The following is a 21,981-nucleotide window of genomic DNA, read 5'->3' as shown; positions in this document are numbered from 1 at the left end:
ACCTGATGTCCTGGGTTCTGCAGCTGGTTACAGACAATACCATATTGGCCAGTATATTATTCAAAGCACTTACTATTGAAAGCTTGCAGATAAAGATAAAGGGTCCATTACTGTCACGCAATAGATCATTCACAAGGTAACATTCAAGAAATCCTTTAACTTTTGTCTACCGTAAGGCAGACAGAGAGTCGCCCTTCGTCCAGCGCCCCTCACAGAAAGCTACAGCACCTAATAGCCTGAATATGCCTGAGGTTGTCTGAATTCGGAAGCTAAGCAGGCTCAGGCCTGGTCAGTACTTGGAGGGGAGACCACCCAGGACCACCAGGTCATTGCAAATGCTCTTTTGACAGAGCTTTAAATGATTAAATTACATTAAATTAATGCAGTGTCCACACCATTAAACATGCTAAATGCAATAAAAGTTAATTTAATGCTTCTCCAACTTCCTACGTGATACAGCAAATCTGAAATTATTTTTTGTGTTCAGCTTGAAGTTCCCTATCATAATCCACATTTTTTTTCATGAAGCCAACCTTTTGGGGGGGGGGGTGGGGAATTGTTGTCGTATGTTCTCTGCTCCACCATGCGTTTCAATCCTCCAACCATTGAGGTAGTACCTTCAGCAATCATGCCCTCTAAGCTGACATTTTGTGTACAATGAAATCTGCCCAGACCAAGTCTTTGCCTTTCAGTAGATTCCTCCTATAATTTTAGCTTCTTCACTATTGCAACCCCACTGAGCCCTATTTAGTCTTAAAGTTTCAAACACACTGATTCCTATTTCAAAGTGTAAGTGGTTGCTTCATTAATCTTGCAATCCAATGAAATATAACATTTTTAAGTAATTTCTGACATTTCTTCATGCAATTTAATCATTTAAAGCTCTGTCAAAAGAGCATTTGCAATGATCTTGTTTCGGGATTGCCTTTACAGTTTCGGAGGGTACCAATATGTCAACTTAACCTAATAACTGTGGAGAAAGTACCACGTATTTTTACTTTTAAATTAGTCACTGACAGCTGGCAAAATGTCAAAGAAAAACACTGATAAACTTCAAAGAGCCTCTGTCTATCATACATTACCAAGTGTGTCAAACACTTCATTAGTAAAAATGGAATAGTGGTAAATGAATGCACTTAGCTTTTAGTCTAAATCATTATGTTTGCCGAGAAGGCCAAATTAAATTGCTGTAAACTGGACAAGCACTTGATCTGGATGTGTATGTAGAATTTAGCATTTTACTCAGACAAGAATTCAGTGATATGTCCAGCTGCCTGTTAACACAGTCCAAAGACATCCCCTGTTCTTGTGTCATGAGTCTGAATCAGTCATGAGATCTTGTCTCCAATTTTCATTAGTTTCGTCAATTGGTAGCATGAATTCCACAATGATTTTTTAAACCATCCCACACACTAGGAGGTAAGCATATTACCTCACTTAGACTTTCAAAGCAATTATACAGGGATCTTCTTGTGTCATATTGATGCCCCATTTTTCTGATTTGAATGAAAGTGAAACAGGATCCATTGCACTTTTTTTGAGCAAGAATGTTTTCTGATATGTTTGTCAATATTCATCGCTCAGCTGGATCCAGATTGTACAAATAATAAAGCTGAGACATGCCGCATTATTAATCTATAAAACTGACAGCAGATTGTCAATTGAGTGGTTGAATGAAGAACAGAAGTTGCTGTCAGTGATTCCATGCATTTTTATACATTGAGGAGTATGTATCCTTGTCCACAGCTGTGAATGTCATCCACTGTGAATTAATCTTGCTGTAAAATTCCTCCACATGATTAATGAAGTTTCAATAAAAGACTAAGAAATAATTACTCCTTTACAAACTTTTCAGTCCGCTCAAATAATTAAATGTGAGATTAAATTGTAGACAAATGAGAGGGGATTTCAGAGAAATGTATATAATTTTGAAAGGCATAAATAAGATAGAGGTAAGAAAGTTGTTTCCAGTGGAGGGGGAGGCCAGAACTCGGGACCATAGCCTCAAGATTCTGGGTACTAGATTTAAGACAGAGATGAGGAAGTACTGCTTTTCCCAGAGGGTGGTGAATCTATGAAATTCACTGCCTGTCGAAGCAGTGCAGGCCACCTCAGTATATATATTTAAAGCAAGGTTGGATAGTAAGGAAATTAAGGGATATGGGGAAAAGGCAGGTAGGTGGAGATAGCCTATCATCAGATCAGCTATGATCTCATTGAATGGCTGAGCAGGCTTGAAGGGCCGGATGGCCAACTCCAGCTACTATTTCTTGTGTTTTTATGCTTTAATTGCCTCATCTGATATTTCAACTTGTAACAGATTTTAAATTTGTACCAATTTACATTATGTAGCTTCTGATGTATATTGTCTTTTTTTAATCATTCAGTGAATGATTGAAGATGAATTCAATAATGAAAAATAATCAATCAATTAATTACCATAAATATTTGTGTATAATGCAAAAAGAATTTACCCCCTTTTACCCCTCAGAAAAAGGAGGGGTCGCATTATACACAGGAGTAGATTTTTTTTTAAAATTTCTGCAACTTGCAGGTCGGCTCGGGTGGGCGAGCGGTAGTCGGCAGCGCGACTCAGGCAGCAGTGTGGGCCAGCGGTAGCCAGCAGCACAACTCAGGTGGGTGAGGGGAGGGGGGTCACATTATACATAGGGGTAAAATTTTACCCCCTTTTTCCCTCAAAAATGGGGGTCACATTATACACAAATATTTACGGTAATGTGACTTGTTATCCATAAGAAATACAGTATTTAAGCAGTAAATACACAAATTTGCTTGAGGAACTCAGCAGGAACCGCAGGGCCCAGGAAAAGATCTATAACCTACTTTACAGGCCTGAGGCCTTTGTCAAGGTAATTGACTTGATGAGTCCTCTGGACCTGAGGGATTTTTTTGAACTGACATTTGATATAAGCAGACATCAGAAAAAGCAAGGTTCTCACACAAAGATTGCTGCAGGGTTACTTTTTTTGAAGTCACTGGCTGACTAAACATATCAGATCATTTCCTGGCTTTTCATTATTATTTCGGGGATCTGATGATGAGCTGGTGCAAACAGTGAGAAGCTGGAGGAACTCAGCAGGTCTGGCAGCATCCACAGAGAGAATTGGACAGTGTACATTTCGGGTAGGGATCTTTCTTCGAGACTCATTCCCTTCCGGCTGAGACCCTCCAGCTTCTCATTATTTGCTCAAGGTTCCAACATCTGCAATTGTACTTCTGCTGATGTGAACTGGCTGTTGCTTTTTTTTAAATTAAACGTCCTTAAAATGTGACTCTATGTGAATTGATTCCTAATTTACATCGACTTGGAACATTTTTAAAAAGTGAAATAACATTCCAGTAAATGTTAAACAACAATAACTTTTGCTCTCCCCAGCAGTCTTAAATTTGTTTATGAAAGTGGTACAGAATAAGGATAATATTTTATCTAATTTTGTCCACCCCACCTTCACAAATGTGTTTTGGAATTTTGATATCTTAATGCATTTACAGTGAGTTTAAGTGGAAAAAAAGGAAATGCTGAGCATCTGTTTTATTCCCCATATAAATCTTATTATAAACTCCATATGTATATCCCATTTGGGAATGGGGATTGATGACTGTTATAAATCCAGATGTTAAAAACAATAAAAAAAAATTGTTGGACTTTTGTCAAATTATGCCATGTATACAGAGTAAATCACCTTGGAAATGTAAAATCACCTCATTGGATTTTAACCCCTTGTCATTAGCCTGCATAAAAATTTGGAGTGTGACTACACTCCAAACTGACCATATTGTCACAATTTCCACTTCACTGTATCATCCATATGTTTATAATTAAATTTCTATCTCCGAGAAATAAGATTGTGGTTCCCTTTAATGATCAGCATCCAGTATTTGACATTCTCTTATAATGAACCTACAAAAGTACTGTCAGTCAACACGCCCTTTGTTAAAAGGCAGGCACAAGACAGAAAAATATATAATACTTCATTTATACTGTCATCACAATTTATTTTGAGATTTGTTGATGTCCTGCTTTGAAAAATAGTAAAATCACATCATAGAGTCATGTTCTACAGCACAGAAACAGGCCCTACGGCCCATCCAGTCTATGCCAACCAAGCTACTCCCACTTTGCCTGTATTCAATCGATATGCCTCGAAGACCTTTCCTCTCCACGTGCCTGTCCACGTATTTTAAACATGACAGTTGTACCCTCCTCTCCCATTCCTACATTCCATATACCCACCACCCTCTGTGTGAAGAAGGTGCCTTTGATATCCCTTTAAATATTTCCCCAACTCTCTATGCCCTCTAGTATTAGATTTCCCCCTGCCCTGGGAATTTAATTTATCCTATTTATGCCTCCTATACTTCAGAGAGAAAAGACCCAGCTCATCCCGGCTCTCCTTATAATTAAATCCCACCAGTCCTAGCATTCTCACCTTCTGGGCATCCGTTCCAGTTTAATGGCATCTTTCCTGTAGCTGGATAAAAAGAACAGTGCAAAACACAAGTGTGGTCTCACGAACATCTGGTGCCTGCTTTCAGTCTCTTGGAAAATTACTTCTTCACCACACTGTTGACAGTGTTGCCGCTCTCAGAACTATGTACCTGTGCCTCCCATCAGCAACTATATTGGAATGGGAAAGATAGAGTGGGATGAAGATGGATGGATCCTGAAAATAATTATTTTACAATTAAAGTAATAAATCATAAATATGGGTATTAGAACAACTACACCTGGACCCATTTGGGAGATTATAAGTAGCATGCCAACCTAGTCTTAAAAACGCACAGAAATGCTGGAGGAACAGCCGGTCTCATAGCATATGTAGGAATTAACGATATATTACCGACATTTCGGGGCTGAGCCCTTCTTCAAGGAATTGTCTAGCTCGTGTGAATGATTTTCAGTGGATGCAATATAATGAGTCACTTGTCAAAGTTAGGGTTAAAGCCAATCTGTGCTGCCTAAAGGAAGAATTCGGTGTGGCCTGGTGCTGGCAGACTTTCTGAAAATGAAGGTTACCATGGAAATTAAGACTTAGAAGCTCGGCAGAATATGAGAGAGAGCAACTTCTATGATTTTGGTGCCTAGCCTGAATGATCTGTTAAAGGGGGGTGATAAAAGAATCGGTTATGCTTAAGAAACTAAGTGTTTTAGTTTGATGCCTTGTAAATAATCAGCTCTGAAAGTCATGACCCAGAAGCAAAGTTTGAAGACCTGATCCAGGGCCTGAAGAAACTTCAGTGTTCTCAAATAGTCAAAATTTGTGAAAATTTCGGATTTCAAATTTATTGTCAGAGGACATACTTCACATCACATACCACCCTGAGATTCTTTTTCCTGTGGGTGATGCAGAATTACCACTTATTGATAATGCAAAACAAAAACTACACAATGTACACAGGTAAACAAATAAAGAAGGTAAACAAGTGACTGTGCAATACAGAGAGAAAAAAGAACAATCAAGTGCAAAATTAGGAGTTCTTAAATGAGCCGCTAATTGAGTTTATTGTTGAGGAGTCCGATGGTGGAGGGTAGCAGCTATGCCTGAATCTGGTGGTGTGATTCTTGTGGCACCTATATCTCTTTTCTGATGGTAACAGCGAGAAGAGAGCGTGTGCTGGGTGGTATAGATCCTTGATGATTGCTGCTGCTCTCCGATGGCAGTGTTCCCTGTGGATGTACTTGATGGTGAGGAGGGTTTTACCTGTGATGTCCTGGGCTGTGTCCACTACCTTTTATGCTCGGGAGTATTGGAGTCCCTAGACCAGACTGTAATACAACCGGTCAACACACTTTCTACCACACAGCTATAGAAATTTGCCAAGAAGTAGAGGTGGTGACATGGTTTCTTCATGATGCCATTAGTGTGTTGGATCCAGGAAATATCCACAAATACCATAAAGTAACTGTTCTCCCTCAGCACTGTTGAATTCATAATATCTATCCATTACTAAAGATCTCTTGTCAAGATTCGGCATTCACACCTCATGTTCATGTGTTTTACCAGACACCATGAATTTAATATGGCTGTGGACAGAATACCCACAACATATCAGTATGAGAGATGACGGTCAGGTCATTTTTACATGCATGACAAAGCGTCATGCGTCATTGACAGCACGCATGTTCTGTGTTCCACGGATGCAGCATGACTGCAAAGTGTGCCACCTACAAAATACACTGCAGCTGTTCAGCTAGTCTATTCCAACAACATCTCCTAAACCAGTGACCTCTGAGCTAGAAAGACAAGGGCAACATCCCAGCTGTTTGTTCACTCACTCTGACTGAAAACTATTTCACTATTTTTTTTGTTAGTACAGTGTCTCTAACCTGGAATGCCTGAGTCCCACACCATTGGGGTAGTTCAAAAGATTTCTCAAGGGCAGAAAATGAATGCTGTCCTTCAGGGGTCCTCCAAGAGTGAAGAGGGAAATAATACTTTCACAAGATGGGTCGGTAAGATGACATTTGAAGAAAAACAAACATAATCCAAGAAGGAAAAAAAACTTTACGACTCCCCTCTCTTATAATCACTCCCCTCTCTTATAATCGATCCCCTCTCTTATAATCAATCCCCTCTGACTTTCCCCTCTCTGAGACGGAGCACTTGGGCCTCAGTAGAGGCCATCCCCCTCTCCCCACACCTTAATGTGTTCAGCACACGCCATGACGCTGAACCCTTCTTCCATCGCCTCCGAATCCAGGCCTACATCCACGACCATGCCTCTCCATCCCTCTCCCAAGACCCCTTATCCCACTTTAAGCTTTCTTCCTCCTCTTGGACACCTTGCTTTGGCCGGCTACCCACCCTGGATCTTTTTATTTCTAATTGCTGTTGAGATATCAACCATCTTAACTTCACCACTCCTCTCTCTTATACGATACCTTGAGGAAGGACTCAAGTCTAAAACGATGATAATGTATCTTTATCTTTGCTACATAAAGTACCTGCTGAATTTATCCAGCGTTGTATTTTTACTTCAAACACAGTGTCTACAGAATTTTGTGTTTTATTTCTATTATCCAAGAAGGAATTGGAATAAAAAATATAAAAGAGCAGTGATGCTTTTTTATTCAAAGAACTAGTGCCAGCAAAGCCATGGTAACCTTCTGAGCTAAAGTTAGATAAGTGCACCCTTTGGATTACTTGGTTTGACTATTGTGTGGTTTAAAAAAATACATTCAGGTTGTTTACATTATAGTCATTGAATTTGATACATTCACAGCCATAAGTTGGAGAGTATTTGGATTGAGCTTACCATGAAGTTAAATATCAGTCATTTTCCATTGAGAGAATATAAGTAATTTGAATACAAGTTTGTTTTATCGCTGTAAGATGAGCTGTGATGTGATTTTTCATGTAAATACTGTATTTGCCATACACGTACACAATGTGCACTTCCTGTCGGCAAAACCCTTTATTCCTCCGAGTGATATCTTTGCCATTTTTATTCATTCAAATTCTTTTGTCTACAAGGCAAAAGGCAAGCCTGCAAGATCCCAAATCTGCAGATGATGGATAACAAACAGTTGGCCTCTTTGGGCTGTGGGGTGCAAGGGGGGATGGTTGGAGGGATTGCGAATGGGAACTTGTCATCAGGTCGTCACACAGCTCCCCCCGCCCCCTCCAGTATGGTCACCTTGTTTGAGCGCCTCCCAGTTCTCCAGACCCAATGCAGAGAAGCAACTGTATTTGTTTTCTAAATTAAGTTAGAACAAACTATATAAATACCAGGAAAGGAATGAAAGTTGGCAAATATGCATTTCAAATCGTGCTTCTGCATAATTCCATCTACATACCATATCAGTTACTTCTGAATACCTTGTTAGATTTTGATGCCTTTTTGTAAATTATTTCCTCTCATTCAATGCCAGGTTTATTTTATAAATAATATTATTGAAGTATAGAATGATTTTTTTTTTAACCACCTTTCACTTCCTTAACTTCCCTTTTGCAAGACAGCATAGTTTATAAATGAAAGGCAGCACACAAAATCCTATTTGGCAATTCAGGAGGATTTCTAATCATGGCATGAACAAATGTGTATGCACTTTATTTGTGGCCTAATGTATTCCTTTTATTGCTATGAATCCCTTCACCCATACATTTTAGACGGCCTCCACCAAAACTTACTCTCATTCACCCAGAATTCTTTCTCTCTGCACAACATCCCCAGGATATGGCAGGATCGAGTTCTTAGAAAACTGCACGTCTCACAGTTTTCTGCATCACAAACACTCGAGAAAAATTCCCAGCTTCTTTCAGGGTTTTTCTTTGTTTCGTTATCTTTTTCTGATGTAAATTCTGCAGGAGTGAATTTTTGTTTCACATCTCAATTTTTTTGGTTGAGATTATGCATCTCCTCAGGGTGAATTTCCATTTACCAAGACTGCTGCAATGCTGTTCTACCTCTTTGACTTTCTCTCCTTTTAAGCTTGTTATCGAAACTCGTTTCTGTGATTAGGCATTTGATGTTTGATCCTAAAGTCCCCTTTTGGCTTGACTTCTTTTGGTTCTAACTAATTGGATATTTCAATGCTAAAGTTAAAATTTAAATGCAGGTTGTTAAAAAGAAAGTATGAAAGCTAACAGCAAAAAAACAGTCAGTGGAAGTGCAGCATACCCTTTGTTTAATAATTTCAGTAAAATCAAAGGGACTGTTATTTCTGTCTTCCACTCTTTCAGTCTAAAGAAATACTCTTCAATCACAAACTCTTCTGTAAAAAATTGGATGGAATTTGCATTTACATTGCTATTATAGAACAGTTAACATCATCTGGTCTTGGCACATGCTTGGTTAATGGCCTCATCACACGGTAAGCGGCTGCACTTTCTGCAGAGACAATCCAAGAAATGTCAGTGATTTAATATGACCTTCAACTTTTCTGAATTATCTTTGCTTTAAAAATTTTAAGCCTTCTTAATTGAGATGTAATTGGATTTTAAACACTGCTCTGACAAAATTAGTGACGAATAATATATTTGGCCTTGAATAGATTCTATTAGATTACAATCTCATTCTCTCGATTAAAGGTTATATTAATTTTTAAAGTATTAAAAATATTTTAAAACCCATCATCTTTAATCCTACATCATATATCTGCTTCAATCTTTATTTTCCTATCTGGAACACACTTTGAAGATAAGAGCGTTAGAACATACGAAATAGGAGCAGGAGTCGGCCATCGTTTAAGAATTCTAACTTTTGCACTTTATTGATTTTTTCTCTCTTTGTATTGCACAGTCAGTTTGTTTACATTTATTTTTTGTTTATATACAGGGCTTGGTGCAGCCACACTGAGGAAACACTAATATAGCTTAGGTCTTAATTTAAAATATCCTCTTACTTGAGAAATTATTTACTGGTATGAGAGGATTTTCCTGTTACAAATGGCCAAAAAGGTTAGAGCTGAATTCTTTAGAGCTTATAAGGATGAGGGATGATCTATTTGAAACATAAAGAATCTTAGCAAGCAAGAGTAGATGGTTCCAGTAGAGGGAGATTCTCAAACAAAAGAACATAGTTACAAGTTAGACATGGAACTATGCAACAAAAGGATTGGCACAGGCTAGAAGGGCCAAAGGGGCCTGTTTCTGTGCTGTAATGTTCTATGGTTCTATATGTGTATGTTGTGTACAGTGTTTTTTTGCCCTACCAATAACTGGTAATTCTACCTCACCCACATGAAAATGAATCTCAGGGTTGTATGTTATGTACCCTGACAATGGATCTGAAATCCGAATTGTGTTCCTGATCAGAAATTACTGCAGATTGACTTTTTGCCACTGAGCTCCATGATCAGAATGCATTTGGAGAACGTCGACGATATTCAGTCAGCGAGTTCGAGACTCCTGAGCTTGTTGGCTCCTCTCCTGAGCGTGGAACTGATATCAGTTCCCTGCAAGTATTGACTCAAAGATTTAGTTCCATATCCTTCTATCAGAAACTTTGCTCCCATGGGGTCAGTGGAAAGTTGGACGTAATATTTTCCACTTATGTTTATTTTTCATTTTAAGCTTTTTTGTCTGGTCCTTTGACTGTTTCTTGGAAATGATATTCAAAAACATCAGAACAATTTGAAGTATGTAATTAATGATGTGCAAGAATCAGAAAAGATTTAAAAAAAACAACTCTATATATATATATATATTTTATATATATATATATATATATATAAGCTTATCACTGGTAGGCATTTGAAGACTTGCAAACACTTTATTACAGATTGTAATTTCTTCATTTTCAATTACCCAGATGTGACCTGATTTTAATGGATTTTTGTTCAAATCCTCTGTGTTTTCAGACCCCAGAATATATAGAAGTCAGCGAAGACATTGTCCAACAATGTAAAGAAAAACTTGAAATGAATGCGTGCAAAGAGCTCTTCTGTAACTGTGTAAAGTAAGTGTAAAAACATGGAGAACTAATGTCTCTTATTCCTTCAAATGTCATGTTCGGCCATGCTGCACAAAAGCTCAATGCAAGATCAGGAAAGTAGGGGGGCGGGGTGCTGGGACTTTTGAGGAGCAAGGCAATGGATGTCCCCACGGGGATAAATCCCAGGTATTGAAAGAGGCAAGTGAAGAGATTGGTGGGACCTTGAGAAAGATCATTGTATCCTCACTAACAACTGGTGAGGTCCAGGAGTACTGGAGAGTAGCGAATATTGCATCTTTGTTCAAGGACGGAAATAAGGATAATGCAGGAATTTATCAACCAGTGAGCTTCACATTAGCAGTAGTTGTAAAAGTACTTAGGGATCAGATATGTGCACATTTAGAAGGTCATGGGCAGATTAGGGACTGTCAGCATGGCTTTGTGTGGGGCAGATCGTGTCTTACCAATGTGACAAGAGTTTTTATTTTGAAGAAGTAACAAAGGTTGTTGTTGAGGGGAGGGCAGCAGATGTTGTTTACCTGGATTCTAGTAAGGTGTTTGTCAAGGCCCCTTATGGTCAGCTGATGCTGAAAGTACAGAGATTCGTGGTGAATTGATAGTTTGGCCCATAGAACAGAGTGGAGTGGTGGAAGGGTGTTCTTTCTGGCTTAGGTCTGTACCAGTATGTACTGCAAGGATCAGATTTGTGACTCCTGCGCTTTGTGATATGTATAAACGGCTTGGATGAAAAATGTAGGTGGGGGAGTCGGTGTGCAAGTGACACAAAGATTGTTGGAACTGTTGTAGAGGACAGTAAAGAATATAATAGGATATAAATCGGTTACAGATATGGGCAGAAAAAACGGCAGATGATATTTAATCTAGACAGTGTGAAGTATGAAAATTGGGGAGTTAAAGATGCAATTACTGGCAGGACTTTTAAAAAATATGTAGAGGGATCTGGGGTTCTGGATCTTCACTCATTGAAAGTGGCTATGCAAGAAAAGATAGAAAAGAAGATGTGGGGATCGCTTGGCTTCAATGAGCTGGCATTAGGTTTTAAAGTAAGGAAGTCATGTTGCAATATAAAACTTTGGTTAGGCCACACTTGGAAGACTATGTGCAATTCTGGTTGTTCCATTCCAGGAAGGATGTGCAGATTTTGAGTAGTGTATTAAACATATAAACGCCTTCAAACACATCACAGAGTGGAAACATGAAAAGCAATAGGGGATAACCACAAGCGTAGCCGGAAATATACCAAGGTTGGAAGGCAAACGCCAGAAATCCGAAACAAACGCCAGAAATCCGAAACAAATGCTGGAAGTCCTCAAAAGGTCAGGCAGCGTCTGCGGAAAGAGAAGCAGTCAATATTTTGAGTCTGCAGCCCTTCATCAAAATATTTTTTTTAAGGAAGCAAGGTAGATAAGTGATGCCAAAGAGAGGGTTTAAATGGTTCCAGATTCCACCCCATCAGTGCATCAGAGAGAGAAAAAAGTTAGAACTGGTCTTGTGTATTGATGTAATCACGAGAACGATTTGTAGAAGAGGAAATAGGATAGAGAGAATGTAAAAGTACAGTTCAGCATATTTCAAATGACCACAAAGACTAATAGTAATTTATTGCCTCCTGCTTTTGTCCAAAAGTAGTGAAAGGAAGATTTGAATTTATTCTTTGTTTTCAAACAGAAACCTAACAAATATTCCTAATGTCTAATTTCCCTTTCAAAGTGTATTTTGGCACAAAAGATGACACACTTGGCTCCAAATTGTGCCAAGTATATAATTGTAATGGTATCTGCACATAAAAGCTGGAAGTCTGTGGTAATGCTGAGAAGTTTTCAAGGATGAAGTTAAAGTTATCTTGAGGATTTACAACCCCGATGTTCAGATGCTTGCGCATTTTGTTTTCTTCTGAAAATCAGTTGTTAATAGTTAAGTTTGAGAACAAATAATTCAGCGTTTAGTGATAAATTTCCTACAAATTGTTAACTAAACTACATCTTCAAACTCTTTGTTAGTATATGCAGTTCTGTTTATTGTGCAATGGTCTGTGATTCAACATATTCCAGTGTTTAAGTTGAGGAAAACAGAATCAGGCAGTTTCCAGCCAACTTGCTTACAAATTGGACATACTTAGCTCATTAAATGCTTTCTGTTTGAATATATGATCTTTTAAATTGTATCAGGAAATTCCGTTTGGAGCAGATGTCTTGTGTATACTTCAAATCCTAATTATTCCTTTGCATTATTTCATGTCTGCGTGGAAAGATTTTTTTTTAAATTAAGATCTCAAATATTAATGAGGAAAGATGATGAAGCCTCTGAGTATGCAGTGAAGATTTGGTGCAGGGGGAAGGGTTTTGGTCTTGTGAGGAAATGGAACGATTTCTGGGGATGATGGGACACCTGCAAGTCAGGCGGTTTGCAGCTTAACAGGAATGGGACCAATAGGAAGACAGGGCGGTTTGCTAATGCAGTTAGGGAGCGTTTAAACCAGTACATCAGACAGACCAAGGGTTGAACCGGGAGGGAATAAAGCCAAGATGCAAGAAAGCTGTTCAGGTGAATAATATTCAGGAAGGAAAAGTCTGGAACAATGACAGCCAATATATACTGGGAAAGAGCAGAGTGCGCCAGAAATTAAGGTCAGAGTAAGGAACAATTAGAAGTGAAATTAAAGCAGAAGTGGAAAGAGAAATGGGAAAGACAGTTCACACGACAACAGATCAGCATAAGGATTTTACTGCGATTAGTAATCATAGAAATAAGAAAGCTAAATTATGTTTATATTGCATGTACAGTTGTGTTAAATAAGGTTCGTGAACCCCACACATAAAAGAGCCATGATCTGGTAGTGAAAATCAGTGGGGCAGGAGTGGGCATTAAACATTCTTGTACACAAAGTGTTCAGGAAAGGATAGAAAAGAAGAAGGGATGTTAGTGCCGATTGAAGAGAATATAACAGTGTTGGAGATAGAATAATTGTAAAGTGATCAAAGACAGAATCTACATGGTTAGAGCTAAGAAATTATAGAGGGAACATTATAATGTTGGGTGTATTGTATAGGCCACCAAGGGGGAGAGATATAAACAAGAAAATAGCTAGAGATAACAGAAGTCAAGATTCAATTTGTTGTCATGTAATAATAATGTCATATTACACAAAATTGCCTTTTGTCTGCTGCCAGGCAGATAGATTCGTCTTTTCTGCCTCTTACAGACAGAGAAGCAAAAGAGAGTCCTCCCCACCCCCCAAGTCACTGAGTGTCTGTGGATTCACCCCAGTGCTCCTGCAGTTTCCACAGCCACACACAGTCCAGTCCAAACCATTGGCAACCCGAGCTCCAGATTCAAACCTCCAATATGATTAGGAACTGTTCCTAAGTGCCCTCGGCTCCTTCTCGCATTCCGGTTCCAATACCTGGTAACCTTCCAGCCAGTTTCAAGTCAGTCTACAACGGTCTGTAAGCCTGGTGTGAGTCCCTTGGCTTCCGTCTCCATCAGCCCAGCCTGTGTGGGCACCTCAAGCTGCCTGTAAGTTCAGCCTCAGAGCCCCTCAATCATCTGCTGCCATGCTCACTATCCTGTGGGTCATCTCCTCTGTTTCTCCTTCTCAAATTGGGGGGGGGGGGGGGGGGGGAAGGGGTGGTCTCCCTGTTTTCTGGTGTCCTCTGCTTCCCCAGAATCTGCAACCCATTGTGGCTGCTGCCGGTCATAGGTTCTGCCACCTTAGGTGCAGACCCCGTACACTGAAAAGCTGCATTATTGCCGTAAGCACAACCCATCTCTGGAAGCCAGCTTGTTTGTTCACACAGAACAGAAGAAATGCCGAGTCAGTGAGTCCTTTTACACCACAAGCCAGCTTCCCGGAGCAAAAGAGGCGGGACGTGTAGCACAGCAGTGTCAGTGTCTAGTGTGATGTAAAACATGCGAGATATTTTTCAGAGTATTCCATTAGTGAAGCTCAATCAAATTCCTAAGATACATAAAGATGCATTTAGCTGTAATCAAATTTGACAGTGCCTTAATGCTGTTAAGGCCCAGTTTACGGAAGTGCTGTAACTCAGTTTGTGGGTTTTTTTAAAAAAGTGCAGATATAAATATATTTCCATGGCTATGTATGAATTGCCTGCACTATCAGTTAACCTTTAGAGAGAGATGTTGTGCAACATGCAGTAGCCCGCAGGGCTTGCCACTGGTAATGCAGGGAACCCCAAGACCTGATTAGCTGAAGAATAACATTTTAAAAGAACTCCTTTCTTTGGTTGGCTTCGCGGACGAAGATTAATGGAGAGGTAATGACCACGTCAGCAGCAGGCTCGTTGGTGGCTGACAAGTCCGATGCGGGACAGGCAGACACGGTTGCAGGGGAAAATTGGTGGGTTGGGTTTTTCCTCCTTTGTCTTTTGTCAGTGAGGTGGGCTCTGCGGTCTTCTTCAAAGGAGGTTGCTGCCCGCCGAACTGTGAGGCGCCAAGATGCGCGGTTTGAGGCGAGATCAGCCCACTGGCGGTGGTCAATGGGGCAGGCACCAAGAGATTTCTTTAGGCAGTCCTTGTACCTCTTCTTTGGTGCACCTCTGTCTCGGTGGCCAGTGGAGAGCTCGCCATATAACACGATCTTGGGAAGGCGATGGTTCTCCATTTTGGAGATGTGACCTAAAAGTGTTAATCCACTTACAAAATCCATATTTTATCAACAATAATTAGATACGGTATAAATATATTATAAATAGTACTGCTTACAATTATTATTCCAGATTTGATTTTAAACCTCTTCAGCATTTAAGCATTCTGATTTAACTGTTGGGGCCTTATTTCTGTTCAATATCAATTTAATTTGAGTACTACTTATATATTTTATTTTTCCTCTTCTCTCTTCATTGCCTCAAATGTATTAACGTTGCCCTCGTTTAATCCTTCCCCTCCTCCTAAGCAACCTTTGATTTGCTTCGACCGTTTATGAATTATGTGTCTTTTAAAACCAGGCATGAGGTGAATAAATTAGGACCATCTTCCCCTGAAAGGAAAGAGCGTAGGTCGTTTATGCTGGTTTTCATGTTAATCCCAATAGTCATTTTTTGGGAATTATTGTACTTTCAGATTTTCTCTTTCGAAATGAAATAATTTGCAAACAACCCAACCCAGAATACACAACTCTCTGTGTTCTCCCTACGCTTGTCACAAGGGATACGTGCGGCTCTGAAATGCTAGTGTCGGGGTTATTTATCTCAATGCAAGCGCACAAAAGAGAAAGCCTTGGGTACTATTTGAAATTGTGGAAGTTTTCATGAATGTGTTAGATAAAGCAGGGAGATGGAGAGGAGTCTTTTTTTTTTGAGATGGAGAGGAGTCTTCATGAGAAACCCCCTTTTGCGTTTATCTCGCATAACCTGTCGCATTCAGGAGCTTTTCTGAACAAGTAACACGTGTTTTCATGAGCGGTGGGCAGCAGCTTGCCCAGACATCGTTTTGTTATCTTGATTTATTGGAGACATATCTCTCTCTGGCTGCATCTCCCTCTTTTCCCACTTTTGTGACACTCATGTTGATTAGCAGCAAACCGGATCGGCAGTCGGAGGGCAAAGTGTATGTAGCATAACACTGGAGAATTCTGGACAAGATAACGACACATGCAATGCCTGAGTAGATCAGGACTACCCCTCTGGTGTCCTCCCTTGGTTACACTGCAGAGTTGGTCTGTTTCCCTATTTTTATGTGAGCTGAATATAAATAGGGAAGGTGTCCGCATGGAATTGAAGAGAAATGAGTGTCCCATTATCAGTACTACACCAAGTACTGCAATGATCTGAGTCTTGCCTGACCAATGACACAGGGTTGGCTAATTTCTCTTTAGTTTGCTTGTGGTTTTGAGAATCTGTTTTTAAATCGACAAAATCACAGAATTTGAGCTTTTCGGCGAATCCCTGATTCTAGAACATGCACAGGAACTTTTGACGGTGGATTCTATTTGTCTTTCTCTGCCTGGGTCTCAGGTAAGTAGAGAAACTAGCATTTTGTTGGAAGGAAGAAACCAACGTATGAGGGGGAGGGGGGGTTTAACCTTGTATTTGTACTGAAACATCACGTTATAGGCAGGTTATATGGGGTGGGATGCAAGGGAGATGGGTTGGATGGAAGGTGAGTTGGGTTGGGGGATGGTAGGGGGAGCCAGGGGGATGGGGGGGATAGAAGGGAGAGCCGGCAGGGGAAGGGAGATCTGGGTGGGGAGAGCTGGGGTGGAGGTGTGGGTGATGAAAGGGAATGCCAGGGATTTGCGGATCAAGTTTTTGCATTTTCTATGTCCGGGTCTATGGAGGATCTGCATGGTCAGCGATTCATTTCCTGTCAGGGGCATTCCCATGGATTTATAACTCGCTTCCGTTATGTGCCGCACACATAAGACGTCATCACAACGTCATCTTCCCCTCCCATTTCAGCCCAGCAACATGGCTCACCCCTTTTAGACTGACACTACCTACCTTGACGGATAAAAGCCAGGTCAGTTCAGACTCCCCACTCCTCCTTTGATGCAGGTAGGTGAAGCGTTGGAAAGGCAGATAATACCCAGCTTGAATCTTCTGTGTAAGAGGGGTATCTATCTCTCCTCATTCTTCCAAACTCAAGTAGACTCTTAGATGTGCACATGGATGTAAGAAAAATAGAGGGTTCTGGGTGTGAGGTCAGCTGAAGGCCACCAATGTTCTACGTTCATGTAAATACATATTTGCAGATGTGCCATACCTACCAACCCGAGAACTAGCTTAGTGAATCTTTTTCACTCTCCCTTAATGCAAGTAAGGAGACCAACGCTGTGCACAATACTCATGGTACTCTACGAAAATTAGCCATTTGTTATTTCTATCAGCAAACCAGATCCTCAATTCTTCCAAAGCTTTTTGCTCAAAGATTACAAGCCATGTTACTTTTGTAAGTTTCCAGACTTCAACATATTTCTCTTCAGCACAGTCTGGGTAATCACTATTTATGAAGTGAGTTTCCTGATAAATCATCTGTCAAAATCCCAATCAATATTAAATGTGATCTCTCTATTAAACACTAGAATAAAGTGGCATAAAATAAATGTTTTCTTTCAGTCTGGTGTTTTAAAACTGGTATTTCACTTCACATTTCCTCTTCCTGCAAATACTTCTCATGCCTCCTAGAAAGCAGCAATTATTCAGGAAGTGAATGACCTTTGCCTGCATATTTCATGCCAGTTCAAAATTCTATATTCTCCTGGGGTGAAATGTAAATTCAGTGCACACCTCGTAATGTTACAACATGAGGAGAAAGCAAGCTTGCTTTGTTTGAGAGCTAGTATGTTATATAGCAATGCTATATTGTTTCCTTTGGCAAAAAACCATTCATAACTACTGCATTAATAAATCCTGTTACACCATACCACTTGGTCTGGATTGCTTTTTTTTGTTTTAATCTCCAACTTCTATCACCAAGAAAAACAGGAGAGCAGGCAGATGGGAACTTCACCACAAATTCCCTTTCAAGTCACACCATCCAGACTTGGAAATACACTCTTAATCCTTCAACATTCCTGGGTTTAAATACTGAAACTCCCTACCCGACTGCAGTGCGGGTATACCTTCATGGGGTGGTGAATCAATAAGGCGACTTACCACCTCCATCTCAAGACAATGATGGCTTGGCCCATCCCAAATGATGAATAAGAAGATCCTGCAGGGTTTGTAATGAGAAACCGTTCATTTAATTTAAGGAAATGGATTTTTAATAAACTGGACCAAGTATACGATGATGGGATTGTTGCGAGTTTCTCTGTAGGTTTATGCAGAGTTTGTGGCTTAGAAGCTGTGGGGTGGTGCAATTCTTGTGGACTGTAATCATTGCTGTGGCTTGCCCACAACTCAATCTGTAATGGATTCAAAGCTGCAGACTTCAATTTCAACTCTTTGGGCTCTGTGCTCAGCAGAGGGAAATATGCATTAAAGGACCAAAGGTGGCCCCAGGGTTTGGGGAGGAAATAAGTATGCCTGGGGATAGGGGGCTTGGTAAAGGGTCGAATATAGGCAGCTGTGGGAGAGAGTGGATAATCCCTAATCAGAGGATTGGGACTGGGGAGGTGGGGGGGGCTGGGGGTGGGTGCAGATTGAGATCAGGGACTAAGGAACAGGATCCTTTGGGTCAAGGAATCAGGATTTGACCCATTAGGGGAATCGTCGAGGTGGGGTTTTCATTTCTGTGTTGAAGTGAAGGGAGGCTTGATTATGAGATTTATTCTAGTGGGGCTTAATCCAACACCATGCATTGGAAGAAAAACAAAAAAGCTGCAAATGCTGAAATCTTGAGTAGGCAAATGAATACCAGAGGAACCCAGCAAGTCTGATGGCATCTGTGGGTAGAAAGGGCCAGCCAGCATTTCTGGTCTGAACCCTTGTTTATCAAGACAAAGGTAGAATAGGTAAAATTGCAAACATAAAGGAGGAAAGTAGCTGGGAGAAAAGCCCAGAGGTGATCAAGTGTAGGGCAGAAGGCATGGGAAGTAGAGGGACAGATAGAGGGAGAAAAGGAAGAATGGCAGGGGTGCATGGTAAAGAAAGGTTAGAGAGAAAAAATATATACAGGAGTAGGTAAAGAAGAGATGGAAATAATATAAGCAAATTGGGTCAGAGGTTACCTGAAATTAGATAAATCAATGTTCAGGCCATTTGGTTTAAGGCTGTCCGGCAGGAATATGATGTGTCCTGCTCTCTATTATCATGATAGATTTGATCATCCCGGCTGACCCTAGGACAACGTGGACAGTTTCCTTTACCTTTCTTCAACAATTGTGCTGCATTGATGTCACCTTGATGTGCAACTGATGCCGAAATCAGGCAAAAAGCACAGAAATGCTGAAGGAACCTCTTGTTTTAAATTCCTGAATGATGCAGGAAGTTGCTGCATTTTCACTCTGTCCTATGTGTGCTTTAAATTGTGGAATAAACATTCTTGTGTGATTGGACAGATTCTTTACTCTGATTGGCTGCAGTCAGTTCTTCAGAGTGGACAATACTGAAGATTCTGAGGGAGAACTGAAACTGCAGCATCATATGGAGAGAGTTTATGAACCAGCAAGTTATTTGTGTGTGATTCTTCCTAAACATTGCTAATTCGTAACTTAGCTTTAGCTTAATAGAAAGGCAAAGGCCAACAGTTGGAGCAAAGATGTGCACCATTTTTTTTAACGTGTATTCAGTGAATCCCATTTATGTTTACATTGGACCCTATGCCAAATTGGCTGGGGTGTGCCATTTTAACAGTAAGTTTGGACTATTAGGCTAGCAGTTAAACTTAAAGTAAAATGAAGGCTGTTCACTGAAAGTAAAGAGCCAGAAACCCAGCCAAAATTCAGCAGGGGAGATTTGATCACACCCAACATTGCTGCCTGGCAGATTGCAATAACTGCACAAAAACAGAAGTTGTGAAGCCATGTAAAATGTTCATTGTGGCACCATTTTAACCCTTTGGACTCCGTGTCCCCGTTTTCTGGGACTAGTTTTATATCCAACCACCAGCTGGTTCATATTGATGGTTCATAACTTTCATACTGTAGTTTACCCATGGACACATTCCTGATTATATATTATGAAAGATTTAAAATGGCCAGAGTTCAAAGCAATGTATGTCTTTTCATGCCAGAACATGAAGTCCATTTATTTTATGACTAGGATTTGATGATTTTAAATGGTTAAAAGCGATAAACATGTTTATCTTATGGTTTTGAACTCTATTGCAGCTCCTAATTTCCCAGCAATTTTCTGGTTAATTGCATATTTCCTTAATCAAATTTACACACAATGGATTTACATTGAATACAGCCACCGCATGAATATTTCCTCAATTGTTTGCAAAAAAAAACACAAACTATTGGAGGAACTCAGTCAGGCAGAATCAGTGAAGGAAAAAGAGATAGTCGATGTTTCACATCGAGACCTTGCATCAGTAGATGCTACCTGACCCCTGAGTTCCTCCTGCAGTTTGAGTTTTTTTTGCTCCATACTCCAGCATCTGTACAAGTCCATACAAGCCTCTTGTATCTTCACAATTACTTGCATAGTTTCCAAAATAGGAGAGATAAAAGCCTCTCATTCTTATTTGCAGATTGAAGATCAGCTCCGTGAATCAGGACCAGAAAGCTGTAATGGCTTTCTGTGTTGTGTGTTGCATGCTATTGCAAACGGCGCAACAAAATCAAGAGCTCCTTGCCAGATGGCAATGAATTACTGCTTTACATTATATGCTGGCTTATACGACAGTGATTGAACTTTAAAAACAGCACCTGAAAACCAGGGGTCATCTTATAGGCCAAGTATAAAATCTGAACCTTAACGGCGAAGTCTCAGTGCTCCAGTCCGACTGCTGACGGCTCTGTTCAAGCTTTAAACGGCCTTTTAAAGGAGCCAACGATGGTTTATTTTAAAATTTGCTAATAAAATTTCAATCTTTACTGGGTAATTTGCTTTTAAAATATTGTGGCAGCATATTGTGATAGGGATGGCTGGTAAAGAACAATTGAGGCAGAAAGATGGGGTAGGCTTATACAGCCAGTATAACTCAAAACCTATATTTTAGGTGGAAATTCGGGGGGGTTAACTTATAAAGAGTTGTCTTATATGCCAGCATATACAGTATTAATTCTTGGCCTATGTTTATTGCCCATCCCTAACTCCCCATGAATAGGTGGTGGTAAGCTGCCTTAACCAACCATTGCTGTCTGGAGCTGCCCGCTCGGTAGGGAATGCCAGGATTTGACAACACCAATGAAGGATCACCATTTCAGGGACAAATCTGGACAATGGAGCTTGTGTTGTCCCCAAGCATCTGGTGCCTTTGAGCATTCTTGGGTTGCACGGTCAATTAAGTGTTTGTTGTTGTGGTGCATTCCGTAAACGGTCGCCAGCAAGGCCTGGATGCACCAATAGTGGAAAGAGTAGATATTAAATGCATGAACTTGGAGGGTGTTTTGTCCCAATTTCTTGAGTGTGGTTAAGAATATTTATGGTGCAAGGATCATGCCTTCAATCCTGAAAAAGTTACAAACCACCGCACTGGTGAAAAGATAGGATGAGTGATTCTATTTTTTTTTAAATATTGTTAGTTCCTAAAATTGAATCACTTTAGCAAGGTTTACATTCATTTCAATATTGTAGCCTGCTTTGCAGGAATCTGAAAGAAGTTTCAGTGGGTGCAGAAGCCAATAGTATTTGGTGTAAATTCTCATTAAATGAAAATCATGGCCAGTTGCATTCATTGGCATGTCCTCTGTCAGCATCAAACACTGGGTCCGCCTTAGGGACCCAGATACAGTGAAGTATTGATGGCAAAGTTATCAACATTCACCATCTCAGTGGCTGGACACCAACTGTGTTTGAAAGAGTGAAATTCAGATGCTACTTGTCGTGATTTTTCTCGAGACTTCATGCTGTAATCATTATGGAGTTATCTGAGAAGGTGGAAAGTATTTAGTTCAACAGTTGTATTACAAACTAGGGAATCCTCAGAAGACACAGGATGTATTTTCATGGTGGGAGCCATGGCTGTAAGACTCTTCAGCAAGTGTTTGAT

The 21,981-nt window shown here is 40.2% G+C and overlaps 1 protein-coding gene across 2 annotated transcripts in view; it reads left to right on the top strand.

The window, feature by feature from the left end:
* LOC138744175 (G protein-coupled receptor kinase 5-like) overlaps nucleotides 1-21,981 on the top strand; it is a 243,370-nt gene that overhangs the window by 167,101 nt on the left and 54,288 nt on the right. For both annotated transcript variants that reach the window (XM_069899882.1, XM_069899883.1), the window contains exon 5: nucleotides 10,325-10,422. In XM_069899882.1, the coding sequence (XP_069755983.1) occupies nucleotides 10,325-10,422 (98 nt within the window). The remainder of the gene's footprint in view (nucleotides 1-10,324; nucleotides 10,423-21,981) is intronic.

This window comes from Narcine bancroftii, chromosome 10, assembly GCF_036971445.1.
Source record: "Narcine bancroftii isolate sNarBan1 chromosome 10, sNarBan1.hap1, whole genome shotgun sequence".
Taxonomy (NCBI): Eukaryota; Metazoa; Chordata; class Chondrichthyes; order Torpediniformes; family Narcinidae; genus Narcine; species Narcine bancroftii.
The sequence above is the reverse complement of the archived record's forward strand: the minus strand, read 5'-3'. Positions and strand labels throughout refer to the sequence as shown.